This window comes from Poecilia reticulata, linkage group LG13 (assembly GCF_000633615.1).
Source record: "Poecilia reticulata strain Guanapo linkage group LG13, Guppy_female_1.0+MT, whole genome shotgun sequence".
Taxonomy (NCBI): domain Eukaryota; kingdom Metazoa; phylum Chordata; class Actinopteri; order Cyprinodontiformes; family Poeciliidae; genus Poecilia; species Poecilia reticulata.
In genome coordinates this window covers 11,681,266-11,695,126 of record NC_024343.1, presented here as the reverse complement: position 1 = coordinate 11,695,126, position 13,861 = coordinate 11,681,266, and the positions used below count along the sequence as shown (strand labels likewise).

Below are 13,861 nucleotides of genomic sequence, written 5' to 3'. Positions count from 1 at the left end.
ATGAAGTGCAGTAAGGTAAAATGCATAACCTCTGCATTTAAACACTGGTGGTTCTGCTTCTAACATGGCAGCACTCTTTACCCGACAGGTTTGTGTCTCAGTGTTCAGTGCCTTTTTCCTGCAGTAAATCTGAAGCACATCCTTGACCAGGAGGCAGGAACTCTGTGATGACCTTGAGGCAAAACACTCTGACCTGACTAACATGATTCATCTTGTCAATAAAAAAAAAAAAAAAAAAAACTTAGGGAGTCACCAAGAGGTTCGTCGGGAAGATGCAAGAGCCCAGCTGATGAAGGAGGACCCTGAGCTGGCAAAGTGCTTTATTAAAACACTGTTTGGGGTCTTGTATGAGGTCTACAGCTCATCAGCTGGCCCTGCTGTCCGACACAAGTGCCTTAGAGCCATCCTCAGGATCATCTACTTTGCTGACGCCGAGCTGCTGAAGGATGTGCTGAGGAACCATGCTGTGTCCAGGTAAGCACTCAGCAACATGCTGCAGATCAGTAACTCGGCATAATCTACTGGGTTTCCTTAGAAAATGTTTTTTTTAATTCGGTTTGAATACTAATTAGGATCAATTGGAATGAATACTCGATTGGATTAAAATGACTTTTTTTGGTAAAGTGCCTTGAGATGAAATGCTGTGAATTATCTCTCTATAAACAAACTGAATGTATGATAAAGAAGGATAGAAAGAGGTGTGCCGATCGATCGGCCGCCGATCATAATCGGCCGATTTACGTGAAAAAGTGTATGATCGCCGATCACGATCTCTTGTTGCCGATTACACCGATCACCTGCATCTCATTTCGCAGCCTGCCTGTGCAGCTGGTCTCCTCTTTCCTTCACTCTGTGCAAACGCGCAGCAACAAATCCTAAGCAATGTGGAACTATAATGCACTGAGTGAATGGGAAAGTTTGCGTGTTGCGGCGGAAAATATGACATAAAAACAATGCCATACTTGATGGAGTTTGGCTACATCGAGGCTCACTGCAGTAAAAAGACATACGGAGGATCAGATAACAGGTAAAGCAGCGCACAGCTACAAACACTCACCTGGATTAGCATGACGGTCAGAAAGCTAAACAAATAACCCGCAAAATTATTTAAGTCTTAGAGCTGCGATGTAAGACGCTGGTTCTGCTCTCGCTGTTGAACCACTGCTACGCGCTACAGGTAGTAATATTTCACAGACGGAGCGCCGCTTCTGCTCCACCTAGTAGTGACTCTCACACAGAACCTCTGCTTAAAACTGCAGCATCCAACATCCAACTACATTTTACTTGCGTATTAAAACTTTCGCTGTCCTAACATGAGACAAATAATCTCTAAAAAAAAATAATCGATCTCCTCCCTGTTCTGCATAATTACTCTGCTCAGTCAGAAACAGCCACTCAGAACTAGCAGCAATCAGCTAGCCGCCATGCTATCAGGAAGTTTTCACTCAATAACTCAGAATTGTTTATTGTAATGGAAACTGTTTTTGCCTTTGAATGTTAAGCTTTATACTTGATTTTTTTTTTTTGCAATGTTGAGAGGTTTTGCATTATTTAGCCTCTTCAGAGCCTTCATATGTTTTCAGTCTGTTAAAGATGGTATTACCGATAGCAGTACAATTTGCACAATGCCTGTTTTTTTTCTTGGAAAAAGTTATTAAAAACAAGTTTTTGTCTAAATTAAGGTAAATTAATGGTTAATTTTTCCACATAATGTAACCGGTAGTGCTTATGATTAAAAAAATAAGTAAATATGTGATCGGTATCGGTGATCGGCTCTCATGGGTGATCGGAATCGAAATCGGCAGAAAAAAACCTGATCGGCACATCTCTAATAGAAAGTTTTATTCAAAATACTTGAAGCTTCCCTAACAAGGCAACAAACAGTTGATGTTTTTAAATCAATTTTATTGAGAGTAATCTAACTTGTTTCATTTTGTTTCCTTCTACAGTCACATTGCCTCCATGCTGTCCAGCCAGGACCTGAAGATTGTGGTTGGATCTCTGCAGATGGCAGAGATCCTCATGCAGAAGCTGCCTGATGTCTTCAGTGTCTATTTTAGAAGAGAAGGTTTGTGCACAAACCTATGGACTTGAAAATAAAAATTAACTTTTAAATAATGGTTTTTAACTAAAAGCAAACAGTAGAAATCACAGAATTCCTGCACAGAGGACATATTAATATTACAGACTGCTTTCATTTTGTTTTTTTAGAATTAAAAACCAGTTTTTATATTTATGTGGGTGTTTTCTGACACAGTTCCTTTGTTCTTCCAGGTGTAATGCATCAAGTAAAGAACCTTGCTGAGTCTGAGAGCTTTCTTGTCACTAGTCCCCCAAAGGCCTGCTCCAGTGGTACTGCCAGCCTCTGTACCACAACAATCACCAGTGTATCCACGACATCGGCTAACATTGCAACTCCTGACCTGGGCTCCCCCAGTTTTCAGCACAGCATGGACGACTCGCTGGACCTCAGTCCCCAGGGGTAAACACTCAGGACACACACATAGTGACTCTACAGAGAATTAAAAAAACTTGAAGGGAATCTGCCTTCTGTGCCAAATTGGAGATGCATTTCTTCGCATTTAGCTGTGAAAATTTTGAAATTAAATGGTTATTTTAAGCCGCCTTCTCTTGTTTAATACTAAGGCGGTTAAGTGATGTCCTAAAGAGAAAACGCCTTCCAAAAAGAGGACCCAGAAGGCCTAAGTACTCTCCGCCAAGAGACGATGATAAAGCAGACAATCAGGGTAAGTGTCAAAGCACTGCTGTGTGGAGTGTTTGAAATGCTCAACCTTTGGAAAAGAAAGCACATTTGATGATATTTGCATAACTGCCAGTCTTCTTTGCAGCCAAGAGCCCCACCAGTACTCAGTCACCCAAGTCGTCGTTCTTGGCCAGCCTCAACCCCAAGACCTGGGGGAAGCTGGGAGCTCAAACTAACAATGCCAACTCTGAGCCTTCACGCACAGCCGGAGTAAGCGGCCTGGCAAGAGCACCTCCCAAAGACTCGATTTCAAATAACAGGTACTTTGACGACTTAATGGCAATTTTTATTCGGACGGATCTTGTTGGTTGATGTATTCGCTCAGTGTTTGTACTTGATTTTACAGTTTTGCTTTAATTCTTTTTACGTTGTAGAGATAAAATTAAGGCCTGGATTAAAGAGCAGGCAAGTAAATTTGTGGAGCGCTACTTCAACTCTGAGAATGTGGACGGCAGCAACCCCGCTCTGAATGTTCTCCAGAGACTTTGCACGGCCACCGAGCAGCTGAACCTGCAGGTACGACATCCGCTCTTTGTGAAAACATGCACGTTGTTGAGCAAGAACCAGAAAGTAACAAATAGGCAACGGGTAAAAAAAAATGCCTGGGACATAAATTGACTTGATATTTAACTCCGATTCAGGAAAAATTACTTGTAAACATCTCCGGTCTAGAGTGTATATTGAATATTTCACACCAGGAATGAAACATTTCCCATGTTCTCCAGGTGGATGGTGGGTTGGAGTGCCTGATGGAAATCTCCAACATCGTGTCAGAATCTGACGTGTCATCGTTTGAGATCCAGCACAGCGGCCTGGTGAAGCAGCTTCTGATCTACCTTACCTCCAACGCGGACAGAGACCTGCTCAGTCGTGACGTGCGGCTCAAGAGGTTCCTCAACATCTTCGCTGGTTGTCCGGTGAGAAGCCAATAGGGTCATTCCAAAGTCTAGATAATATTCATTTTGTGTACGATGACCGGTTTCCTCTCCTAAATTTGTTCTAAATAGTATTTGAAGAAGGTGGGAGCTGTGAATAGACATTGGAGGGTTTGTGATCTGCGTCATGTTTGCTCTCGTGCTCTGTCTGTATGTTTCATCATGTTTTCTTTGCTTCACAGCTGCCAGGCGTTGATCCTATAGGTCGTCTGGATCCCACAAATAACTCGGCGTACCTGGCACTCGTACACAAGATGAACAGCTGTCTGAGCCAAATGGAGCAGTTCCCAGTCAAGGTGCACGACTTTCCCAGTGGCAATGGCAATGGCAGCAGGTCTGTGTGCAAACATCTGGTCTCGAGGGAGAATTTGCTTTGCCTAGTCTACTTTATTAAATCAAATATATTTGATTCATCAGGGGATCTCAGGCACTGAAGTTCTTCAACACACATCAGCTCAAGTGTCAGCTGCAGAGGCACCCAGACTGCACTAATGTTAAACAGTGGAAAGGCGGCCCGGTGAAGATTGACCCGCTGGCCTTGGTGCAAGCGATCGAGAGATATCTTGTGGTCAGAGGTGAGAGCTGTCTTTTTTTTTTCTTCCTTTTTTTTCTTTGGAGGTTTTAGACCAGCTGCATGTAATTGAAATAGTAAAAAACAATCATCTCTGACTACTCATTTGCATTTTAAACTTGATTTATTTCTTTTTTCTTTAGGTTACGGTAGAATCAGGGAAGAAGATGAGGACAGCGACGATGACGGTTCAGATGATGAAATAGATGAATCATTGGTAATTTATTACATTTTTCTTTTTTTACTCTTAATTTTCCTTTAACCACATTTGCTACTAACACTTGTTGTTCACTCAGGCGGCACAGTTCCTAAATTCTGGCAGCGTACGTCACAGACTACAGTTCTACATTGGTGACCACCTGCTGCCATACAACATGACGGTGTACCAGGCTGTTCGGCAATACAGTCTTCAGGCAGAAGAGGAGCGGGAGTCGACAGACGATGAAGCAAATCCACTGGGGAGGGCTGGAATCTGGACCAAAACGCACACAATATGGTAAAACACGGTTTGCATTTCCTGAATCCCGGTGACTTGCAGGAATACAGAGTTGCTTTGCTTCTCATTGTAGATCTTCATGTCATTTTCCAAGCTTGCATAAGTATGAAAAAATGGAAACTGAGAAGGAAATGGTTTGAATTTCAAGACTTTTTTTTTTGTTTTTATTTAGTTATTTTTAACATATTTGATTTTCTGATAAACAAACGGCTCCTTTCATTTTTATAATGTTTGTTTTTATGTCACTAATAAATCTAGTCATTCGTTCGTACTTGTAATGTCAGAATGCTAACCCACCTTTTTGGGAATTTTATTGCTCGAGTTGTAACACGTAATCAAATGACTGTTCAGATTTCTCTACATAATGCTGGTTTGATTTACGTTTGTCCACATGCAAAAAGAAAAAACCGGACAATTGCTTTTTTTTTTTTTTTTTGACACCACCAAATCACTTGCCAGCTTTCAGCACATGGTGTTTTCATGATTTTTATCAACAACAACAAAAAAATCAAAATTACAAAATTTTGTATTTTGAATTTTTTGAAATTGAAATTTATGGCTACAGTTTCAAACTCTAAAGTTTTTGTGGTTGGATCAAAAAATAATATTAAAATAGCATTTCAATGGAAAAGATTTTTACAAAAATGTATCCCTCAAAGTCAAAATGCAAGTAAAAAAATTCAAAATTATAATATGATGTTCTGATGCAGTTTTCTGAAAACCAGTGGTGGGAAGTAACAAAGTACAAGTACTTCGCTACTGTACTTAAGTAGAGTTTTCGTGTATCTGTGCTTAACTTAAGTAGATTTAATAATGGGTACTTTCTACTTTTACTCCACTACATTTTACAGTAAGTATCTGTACTTTCTACTTCACTACATTTCTACAAAACTATTGCATTACTCGTTACATCCAAGTTGCATTGAGCTTTTTTTCTGTTAAAATGGAACTTAAGGTGGCGCTGTAAAATCCAAGCAATAACGTCACTTACTTGTCTGTTGTCACCCATCGCCTCCACCTTTACTCGCACGGGGAGCTCCAGACATGCGCAGTGGTTTTCTCTGAGCGGGAGAAGATGTCTTGTCTAATCGATAATAGCTGCATAAATCATAAGATATGGCGACATATAAAATCAGCAGCGCTTCGCTTTCACAGATGGTGGGGACTTCGTCCAACTTTTAGMGTCACTTGGAAGGAAAGCTTAAAGAAAGGTAAGMTCTGTGGACGTGATGCTAGCAAAGCTAGCTGTACAGAGACAAGTTGTCACTCATGCGCTGAATTATTGTGTTGACTGAGGTGTCGCATATATGGGACAACGCTGTGACCAAAGTCTGCAATACAGTGATATGACATTCAGGAACGATCCGATTCTTCTGGACAGATCTTTACTAAGTCCTAAGGACTGAAGCCTCACTGAGAGCCGTTCTTTGTTCTTGTGTATACTGAAGTAGCTATATATATATATATATATATATATACACACACATTTATTTAATCGGCGAATAAGTAAAAGTTGAACGTATGAACACAGAGCATGCTCATTGCTAGGTCTGTCACGATAAACGATAAATCAATTAAATGCATGATAAATTAAACCTGTCGATCTCATTTTAATTATCGGCTTTATCGTCTGTTCCTGCCTTTTATTCTTTCTGTTGACACTGAATGAAAAAAGGCTCAAATCCGGTGCTCTCCACTGTCCCTCCCTTCCTCATTTCCGTAGTCTAATGTCCAGCGCATATTACACGAGTTGTCGGCCCATTTTCAAAACCTCAGAGACCACACATTAGCCAACAGAAATCCTAGGTATAACGGTTCGATCGGGTTCGTCGTGCCGTGTGGTGTCCAGCCACATGGGCACAAAATAATGGCTACAAGTCCAGTTAACTAATTTTAAAATCGGGCATTAATCAATGCTTTACTAGAATCTACCTGATGCATGTGGCTAGAGTCAGCGTAAAGTCCTGACTGAATGAAAATCATTATAACCTATTTATGTCACGTTAACAAAGAACAGCTGAAAAGTTAATGGGTTTATTAACTGCGGTAGTAATTTGGCTCCAACTCCTCCCCTTGTCGTTACTTTTTTTTTTTTTTTTTCACGAAATGTTGAATAAATATTAATGTTTCCACATATCATCTCCAATGTCCGTTGGACTTCGGGTTGAGCCGTGTCTGGTTGAGCCTATTATGAAAGCGCAGAGGAGTATCTGCGCTTTCTGATTGGCTACATGTCACATTCAACGTTAACGATCTCGGTCGGGGAAAACCCCTGATTTAGATCGGAGCGGCCACAAAGATCTACCGTAACACACCACACACTGCAGGATGATCGGTTAGATCAACCAATGATCTAAGATTGTCATAAGGGGATAATAGGCCCAAAAAAATTGTGTAGTATGAACTACTGCATTAGGTAGTGGGATGTGCCCATCTTGTCTATTTAAATCTAGTGATTACTGAAGGGCAATATAGTATACAGACTTCATAATCTGCACTCTTTTGGTTGAATGCAGTATTTATTTCCACTATGGCTTTATGATTAGTTTTTATTCAAGTACGTTTTTTGTTAATGGAGACTGAAAATCCATTTTATTTGTTTTTGGTTGTTTTATTTAGTTTATCAGTTCCAGTGTTGCACTTTATTTTCAAAAGAACATGTATCTATGGCAGGAAATCACATGCATTATTACATAATTTCCATTAAATCAGTGTCAAAAAGTCTTGAAACAATATTATCGTTTATCGCAATAATTTTTTAGACAATCGTCCAGAATTTATCGTGACAGGCCTACTCATTGCTCATTGATTGATTTTCGTCTCTTGTCATGGTGGCAAACATTGCAGTGGGAGGGAGGATGAGAACAGTCACGATGCTCCTTCTGCTTGGTTACTTCTCGCTTGTTGCGCCGTTGGACAGTGTTCATAGTTGAAAGTTGTTTACCATTAATTGCTATTTTTCATGGTTTAATGGTGCAGACAGTTGTGGTTTCTGACATTGGCAATTTGGGCAACCGCCCAGGGCGTTATTTTTCTAGGAATAGCAGGAGCCCTCTGCGGATTGTAGCACAGCGATGAAAGCAAAACGGAATGAAATGAGTTTTAATTGATACTGGTTAAATATATTTCAGCTCTAAGTATTTAATATCTAGGTGTTTTTATGGGAATGTGGATCTTTCATATCAATCTGAGAACCAATTTTGATAGGTAAACTTAATTTTATTGTGTCATGTAGCGCTGGTCTTGGTCTCGGGTTCGGTGGTCTTGACTACAACTCTGCTACATGGCTCCTTGGTTGCATGTCTTCCCCCACACACCTTCTTTCCATCCCCTTTCAGTTTGATTTCTTTCTAAATGTCACTAATAAAGTTCATGCTATGTTAGGACAGGAGACGAGATGTTTCCATCCCTGAAATTATGATTTATAGAAGCACATATCAAAGTCTAAACTGTTACAAAGAATAAACACAGTAAGAAAATGTTTAACCTGTGGTAGTGTTAATTAAAATGGCACATTTCTGATGTATTAAAATTAAATACGATCGGCACACTTAATGATATTAGCGATTAGGTTATATATTCAACAAGTACTTTTAATACTTAAGTATTTTTAAAAGCCAGTACTTTTTTACTTAAGTAAAATGTTAATGTGGTACTTTGACTTTTACTTGAGTACATTTTTGACTGTGTATTTGCACTTTTACTTAAGTAAATTTTTTGAGTACTTTCTCGACCACTGCTGAAAACAAGAAATGCACACCTGCAAACTAGAAGTTGATTTCTTACATTTCCCGACTCTACAAGACTGTATAACTCAGTGAAAACTGACTAAACTATCATCTACAAGCTTTTATTGTCAATTTTCAAGTTGTGTTTAAAATGAGTGAGATCCTAGAAGTGTCTTCATCAAAGCCTTTAGTGACCAAATGTTTGCTTTTGTCCTTTGGCAGGTATAAGCCTGTGAGAGAAGACGAGGAAGGCAGTAAGGACTCGGTGGGTGGAAAGCGAGGCAGAGCCCAGACTGCTCCCACTAAAACCTCACCGCGCAACGCCAAGAAACAGGATGAGCTGTGGCATGGTGAGGCTGAAAAATATCCTCACTTCTACAGTTTCCTTTTGGTAGTTTCAGTAATGCTTGCTGGGCTGTGATGCTTAGTTGACCTAATTTTATTTTTGGCAAGTTACATTGAAATATTTCAGTGTTTTTAATCATTGCAAAGTACAGCAAGAAGTTGTTCAAAAGAAAGGTAAATGCAGATTGCTAATGGCAAAACTTTTCTTCTATGGTAGGCATCCAAAGCAATAGAGCCATGTGGCAACACTTGGCCGGGTACGTTATAGTAAACTAAGGACCTCCAGTCCTTCACTAATTTTATGCACAGCAGTTCCAGTTCAGATACAACGTACCCTTAATAATTTTTTGTTTTGGAACTGATCTAACGATCATTCCATTCATGAGTCGGCTTATTACTGTGAAATAATGATTCAGAGGTCAAGGGGTGAAATTCACAGGTGTGGAGACTTGTATTTGGAATTAGACAGATTCTGATTCTTGAAGTAGAAAGTGAACCCCCAAAAATCTGGAATGGCTAAAAATAATCATTAATTTATTTGTAAAATATTATTGGGTGCCATAATAGTAAGCATTTGCATCCCTACTTCAAAGTAACAATATTGCTGGTGTTGCTAAATGGCAGATTCTGCTCTTATCATTTACCTTGTGTGTGTATTGTTTTGACTTTGAATGTTCTTGGTATTGTGTGGTTAAAATGACCAAAACAACTCTGTCAGAACCTGAAGAGCCGCCTTGAGTCCCGTTCTCTTTGTCGTCTCAGATGGCGTATGTCCCAGCGTCGCCAATCCTTTGGAAACATACCTCACTACAGAGCCACCAGAGACCATAACCTTTGACGACCCCTCTTTAGAGGTCACCCTGCTGCTGAGGATCCTTCACTCCATCAGTCGATTCTGGTTCTATTTGTACGATGTAGGTCACCTTCCATCAGCCGGGATAAATAAATGTTTAGGAAGTCTTTGTTATTGTAGATTCTCAAAGGGACTGTTTTGAAAATTTGTAATTTAATATAAGCTGATGTATAAAATAAAATGACTACATGTATGTTTCCTTGTTTTTTAGAATGCTGCGTGTAAGGAAATTATTCCAACCTCTGAGTTTATTAATAGTAAACTGACTGCCAAAGCCAATCGTCAGCTGCAAGACCCGCTGGTCATCATGACGGGGAACATCCCCACCTGGCTTATCGAGCTGGGAAAGACCTGGTATGTACTGAGCACAGCGATATGACGGCATGAAGCAACAATTTGTTCTCACCGCCTCTTGTTCTCTCCGCCTCTGCAGCCCCTTCTTCTTCCCCTTCGACACTCGGCAGATGTTGTTTTATGTCACCGCCTTCGATCGAGACAGAGCCATGCAGCGCCTGCTGGACACAAACCCCGAGATCAACCAATCAGATTCTCAGGACAGCAGAGTCGCACCACGACTGGACAGGAAAAAGGTGCGGTTTGTGTCACTGAATCAGTAACCTAGAGATGCATCGATCAGAGAGGAGAAATCCTAAATTTCACTTTATCCTCTTGTAATCAATCCTTTTATAATGATCAAACACCAATAAATCTGATTAGAACTTCAGTGCACATCATGCACTATGATGCATGTTCAAGTTGAATCAAACAAAGATCTGGAATCCAGCCACTGATGCATAAATGATGTATTCTTGAATTCAAAACTTCTGCCTCAAATCCTGTAAAATTTTAGAAACTGCATTGTGTTTAACCAGACTTTAAACATTTCACAGTGGGTAACTAGATATGGTCAGCCTGACTGTAAATGGAGTTATTATTAGTTAAATTCTGAATAGAGCATGAAAGCAGCTGGTTTATTTGGTAAAAGAGGACAGAAGTCAGACGACGCTCTCGGCAGCAGTTGCGCTGCATGACTTTCAGAACATTTCTGACCTTGCTTGATATTTGTGGTGGGTGGTCTTTGGTAGAGAGAGAGCCCTAAATGTTTCTAAATGATCAGACCAGCCATTTATCAGCCATCATCCTGTAAAAGCCTGGTAAGTGCACCTCGACACAGAAAATGTGCCATTACATGAAACTGTTCAAATTGCTGTAATGTCGGTCCTCTTGTTGTAGTTTTCCATTTTTTATTTATTTTTTGACATTTACTTTTGTGTCTCATTCCAGAGAACGATAAACCGTGAAGATCTATTAAAACAGGCAGAGTCTGTGATGCAGGACCTTGGCAGCTCCAGGGCAATGCTGGAGATTCAGTATGAGAATGAGGTATTTTATTTCTTTCTTTTTTTTTCCTCTGTAAACTGGAACATGTATCCAGTCTTGTGTCTCCTTGAAGCAGAACTGAGGTGTTGTTTTGTTCCAGGTGGGCACGGGTCTCGGTCCCACGCAGGAGTTCTACGCTCTGGTGTCTCAGGAGCTTCAGAGAGCGGATCTTGGTCTTTGGAGAGGCGAAGAGATTACTCTGGCCAATCCTAAAGGTGCTAACCCTCTGGAAGATTCAACTTTTTCTTAATAGACATCAGATATGTGATCCTGTTACAGAGCAAAGTGCCAGAGATGATCAGATTAGAGAGTTTTTTTGTTTCTGCAGTTTATTAAAAAACAACTTCCAGTAGCTTTAGTTGTCTCATCTCTATGGTAACAGTGCCTGTCTTTTTCTTGTTTCTCCGCAGGAAACCAAGAGGGCACTAAGTACATGTTCAACTCCAGAGGACTGTTTGCTGTTCCCTTCGGCAGAACAACAAAACCAGCACACATAGCCAAAATTAAAATGAAGTTCCGCTTCTTAGGAAAGTTGATGGCCAAAGCAATTATGGACTTTAGACTGGTACTAAACTCTGTTTTCCATCTTTGTGTCTGTAGAATCAGTCTTTGAACTCCTCGAGTGCATATAGACTTGTTGGCAAGCCTGCTTCATGTGTCACATCTCAAGTTTTTGTCTAAATGAGCGTCCCTGAACCGTTTCACAAATGTTCCTTACCGCAGCTGGATCTGCCGTTGGGGCTTCCGTTTTATAAGTGGATGCTGCGACACGAGACGTCTATAAGCTCTCACGACCTGATGAACATCGATCCAAGTGTGGCCAAGTCCATCCAGCACCTGGAGGATATCATTCGTCAGAAGAAGAGGTTGGAACAGGACCGATCACAGGTAAAGTCGCAGCCTGGAGAGGATTTCCTTTTCGTTACTTTGTTACGCTGCAAAGGAACGTTGAGGTGCTGTGCACCGTGTTTCCAGAATCCTAAAAACCACTCAACAGAGCCTCATGTTTGCATGACCCTGTAGGTTTTTTTTTTTTTGGGGTGGATTTTTTTCACCTCACTTTTACAAGAGTTTGTTTGTGTTTCCAGACCAGAGAAACCCTCCAGCAGGCCCTAGAGAGCCTGAACATGAACGGCTGCTCGGTGGAGGACCTGGGCTTGGACTTCACTCTGCCTGGCTTCCCAAACATTGAACTGAAAAAGGGTGGAAAAGACGTGCCAGTCACAATCTACAACCTCGAGGAGTACCTCAGGGTACAGCACCGCTGTGTCTCACTGTTCTGCTCGTTTTTTTGTTGTTTTTTTAAATCCTCCTGTGGTTTATGATTTTATTCTGACTTGAGTTTTGCGTCTTTTTAGTTGGTGGTGTACTGGACCTTAAATGAAGGAGTATCAAGACAATTTGACTCATTCAGGGAAGGGTTTGAGTCGGTCTTCCCTTTGCATCACCTGCAGTATTTCTACCCTGAAGAGGTAAGAAGCGTCACCATTTCCCATTTATTTTGATTTATTGCATTTTTATGTCCTCTAAACAATGTTTGTTTGAGGATATTTAAACCTGGAAAATTTGACTTGAAATAATAACCCAAAGTTTTGTGTGGTTTTATGTGAAGATGAGCTGTATTAAAAAAAACAAAACACTAATTTTGTTATAAATGTTACCAAAAAAGTGACGTTTTACCACTGTTTACAAAATGCACTGTACATATATTGCTAAATGTTGCAAGTTTTTTTTTCCCCTTGTGAACTGATAAATAAATGAATTTGTCCTTTTGTTCAGCAATAGAAAAAAAATAGCATCTAGTTAATTTGTTTTCTTCCATATTTGTTTTAGTTGGACCAGTTGCTGTGTGGCAGTAAATCAGAGACGTGGGATGTGAAGACGCTGATGGAGTGCTGTCGACCGGACCACGGCTACACGCATGACAGGTAGGATTAATTTATAACGCAGTTTGATTACAGCTCGGTTCAGCTCATACCTCAACTCATTAATTTGGCTTTAAATTATTAAGTGTTTTTGCATATCAGCTTTACTAGCCCTGAACATGCAGCCAGAGCTATAATGGAGTCAAATATGCTTAGATTAACTCGTATTGTTTCATCTGCACTAAGTTATCTGTCTTTCTTTCTTTCTTCTTCACAATTATGCACTTTGTTTTAGAACAAACACACAATAAAAAGGTGTGAAGATATGTTTGCCCCTTCCTGATTTCTGATTATTTGCGTGCTTATCAGACTTCAGCGATGAAGGAGATCTGTACTCTATTTTTAAAAAACTGCATTTTGTGTTTACTTGTGTTGTCTGACTAGTATTTAAATTGGTTAGCTTTTCTGAAACATATAAATATGTCAAACACACAAAAGATAGGAAATCAGGAAGAGGGCCTTACATACCACTGTGCAAGTTTTCTCTGTGACAAACTTTGGAAAAATTGATTGGATATGAATACATGAGCAGAGCACGTTATCAGTCAGTACAGCTGATTTAAGCTACAATTTCCGGAGGCATATGAATAACTCTCTTCTTCTTCTTCTTCTTCTTCTTCTTCTTCTTCTTCTTCTTCTTCTTCTTCTTCAATGTTCACTCTTTGTTCTTGCTACAGCCGGGCCATCCGGTTCCTGTTCGAGGTGTTGAGCAGCTTCGATGCCGAACAGCAGCGGCTCTTTCTCCAGTTTGTTACTGGAAGCCCGAGGCTGCCTGTCGGAGGTGAATAACAAAAAAAAGAAAGAAAGATGTATTGGCTAAACAAGCCCGCGCTGTAATTTTCCTCACACTAACGTGGATGTCGT

General features: G+C 40.3%; 1 protein-coding gene across 8 annotated transcripts in view; it reads left to right on the top strand.

Moving 5' to 3' along the window:
• trip12 (thyroid hormone receptor interactor 12) overlaps positions 1-13,861 on the top strand; it is a 31,105-nt gene that overhangs the window by 15,704 nt on the left and 1,540 nt on the right. For 4 of the 8 annotated variants that reach the window (XM_017308275.1, XM_008425413.2, XM_017308272.1 and 1 more), the window contains 24 exons: positions 246-474; positions 1,950-2,068; positions 2,275-2,482; positions 2,647-2,747; positions 2,838-3,024; positions 3,139-3,280; positions 3,490-3,681; positions 3,772-3,783; positions 3,882-4,033; positions 4,117-4,274; positions 4,414-4,487; positions 4,567-4,766; positions 8,717-8,844; positions 9,602-9,753; positions 9,904-10,046; positions 10,126-10,282; positions 10,977-11,075; positions 11,173-11,287; positions 11,483-11,637; positions 11,796-11,960; positions 12,161-12,325; positions 12,431-12,544; positions 12,906-13,000; positions 13,675-13,778. In XM_017308275.1, the coding sequence (XP_017163764.1) occupies positions 246-474; positions 1,950-2,068; positions 2,275-2,482; positions 2,647-2,747; positions 2,838-3,024; positions 3,139-3,280; positions 3,490-3,681; positions 3,772-3,783; positions 3,882-4,033; positions 4,117-4,274; positions 4,414-4,487; positions 4,567-4,766; positions 8,717-8,844; positions 9,602-9,753; positions 9,904-10,046; positions 10,126-10,282; positions 10,977-11,075; positions 11,173-11,287; positions 11,483-11,637; positions 11,796-11,960; positions 12,161-12,325; positions 12,431-12,544; positions 12,906-13,000; positions 13,675-13,778 (3,366 nt within the window). The remainder of the gene's footprint in view (positions 1-245; positions 475-1,949; positions 2,069-2,274; positions 2,483-2,646; positions 2,748-2,837; positions 3,025-3,138; positions 3,281-3,489; positions 3,682-3,771; positions 3,784-3,881; positions 4,034-4,116; positions 4,275-4,413; positions 4,488-4,566; positions 4,767-8,716; positions 8,845-9,601; positions 9,754-9,903; positions 10,047-10,125; positions 10,283-10,976; positions 11,076-11,172; positions 11,288-11,482; positions 11,638-11,795; positions 11,961-12,160; positions 12,326-12,430; positions 12,545-12,905; positions 13,001-13,674; positions 13,779-13,861) is intronic. The other 4 variants (XM_008425417.2, XM_008425415.2, XM_017308274.1 and 1 more) reach the window with 3 other exon arrangements.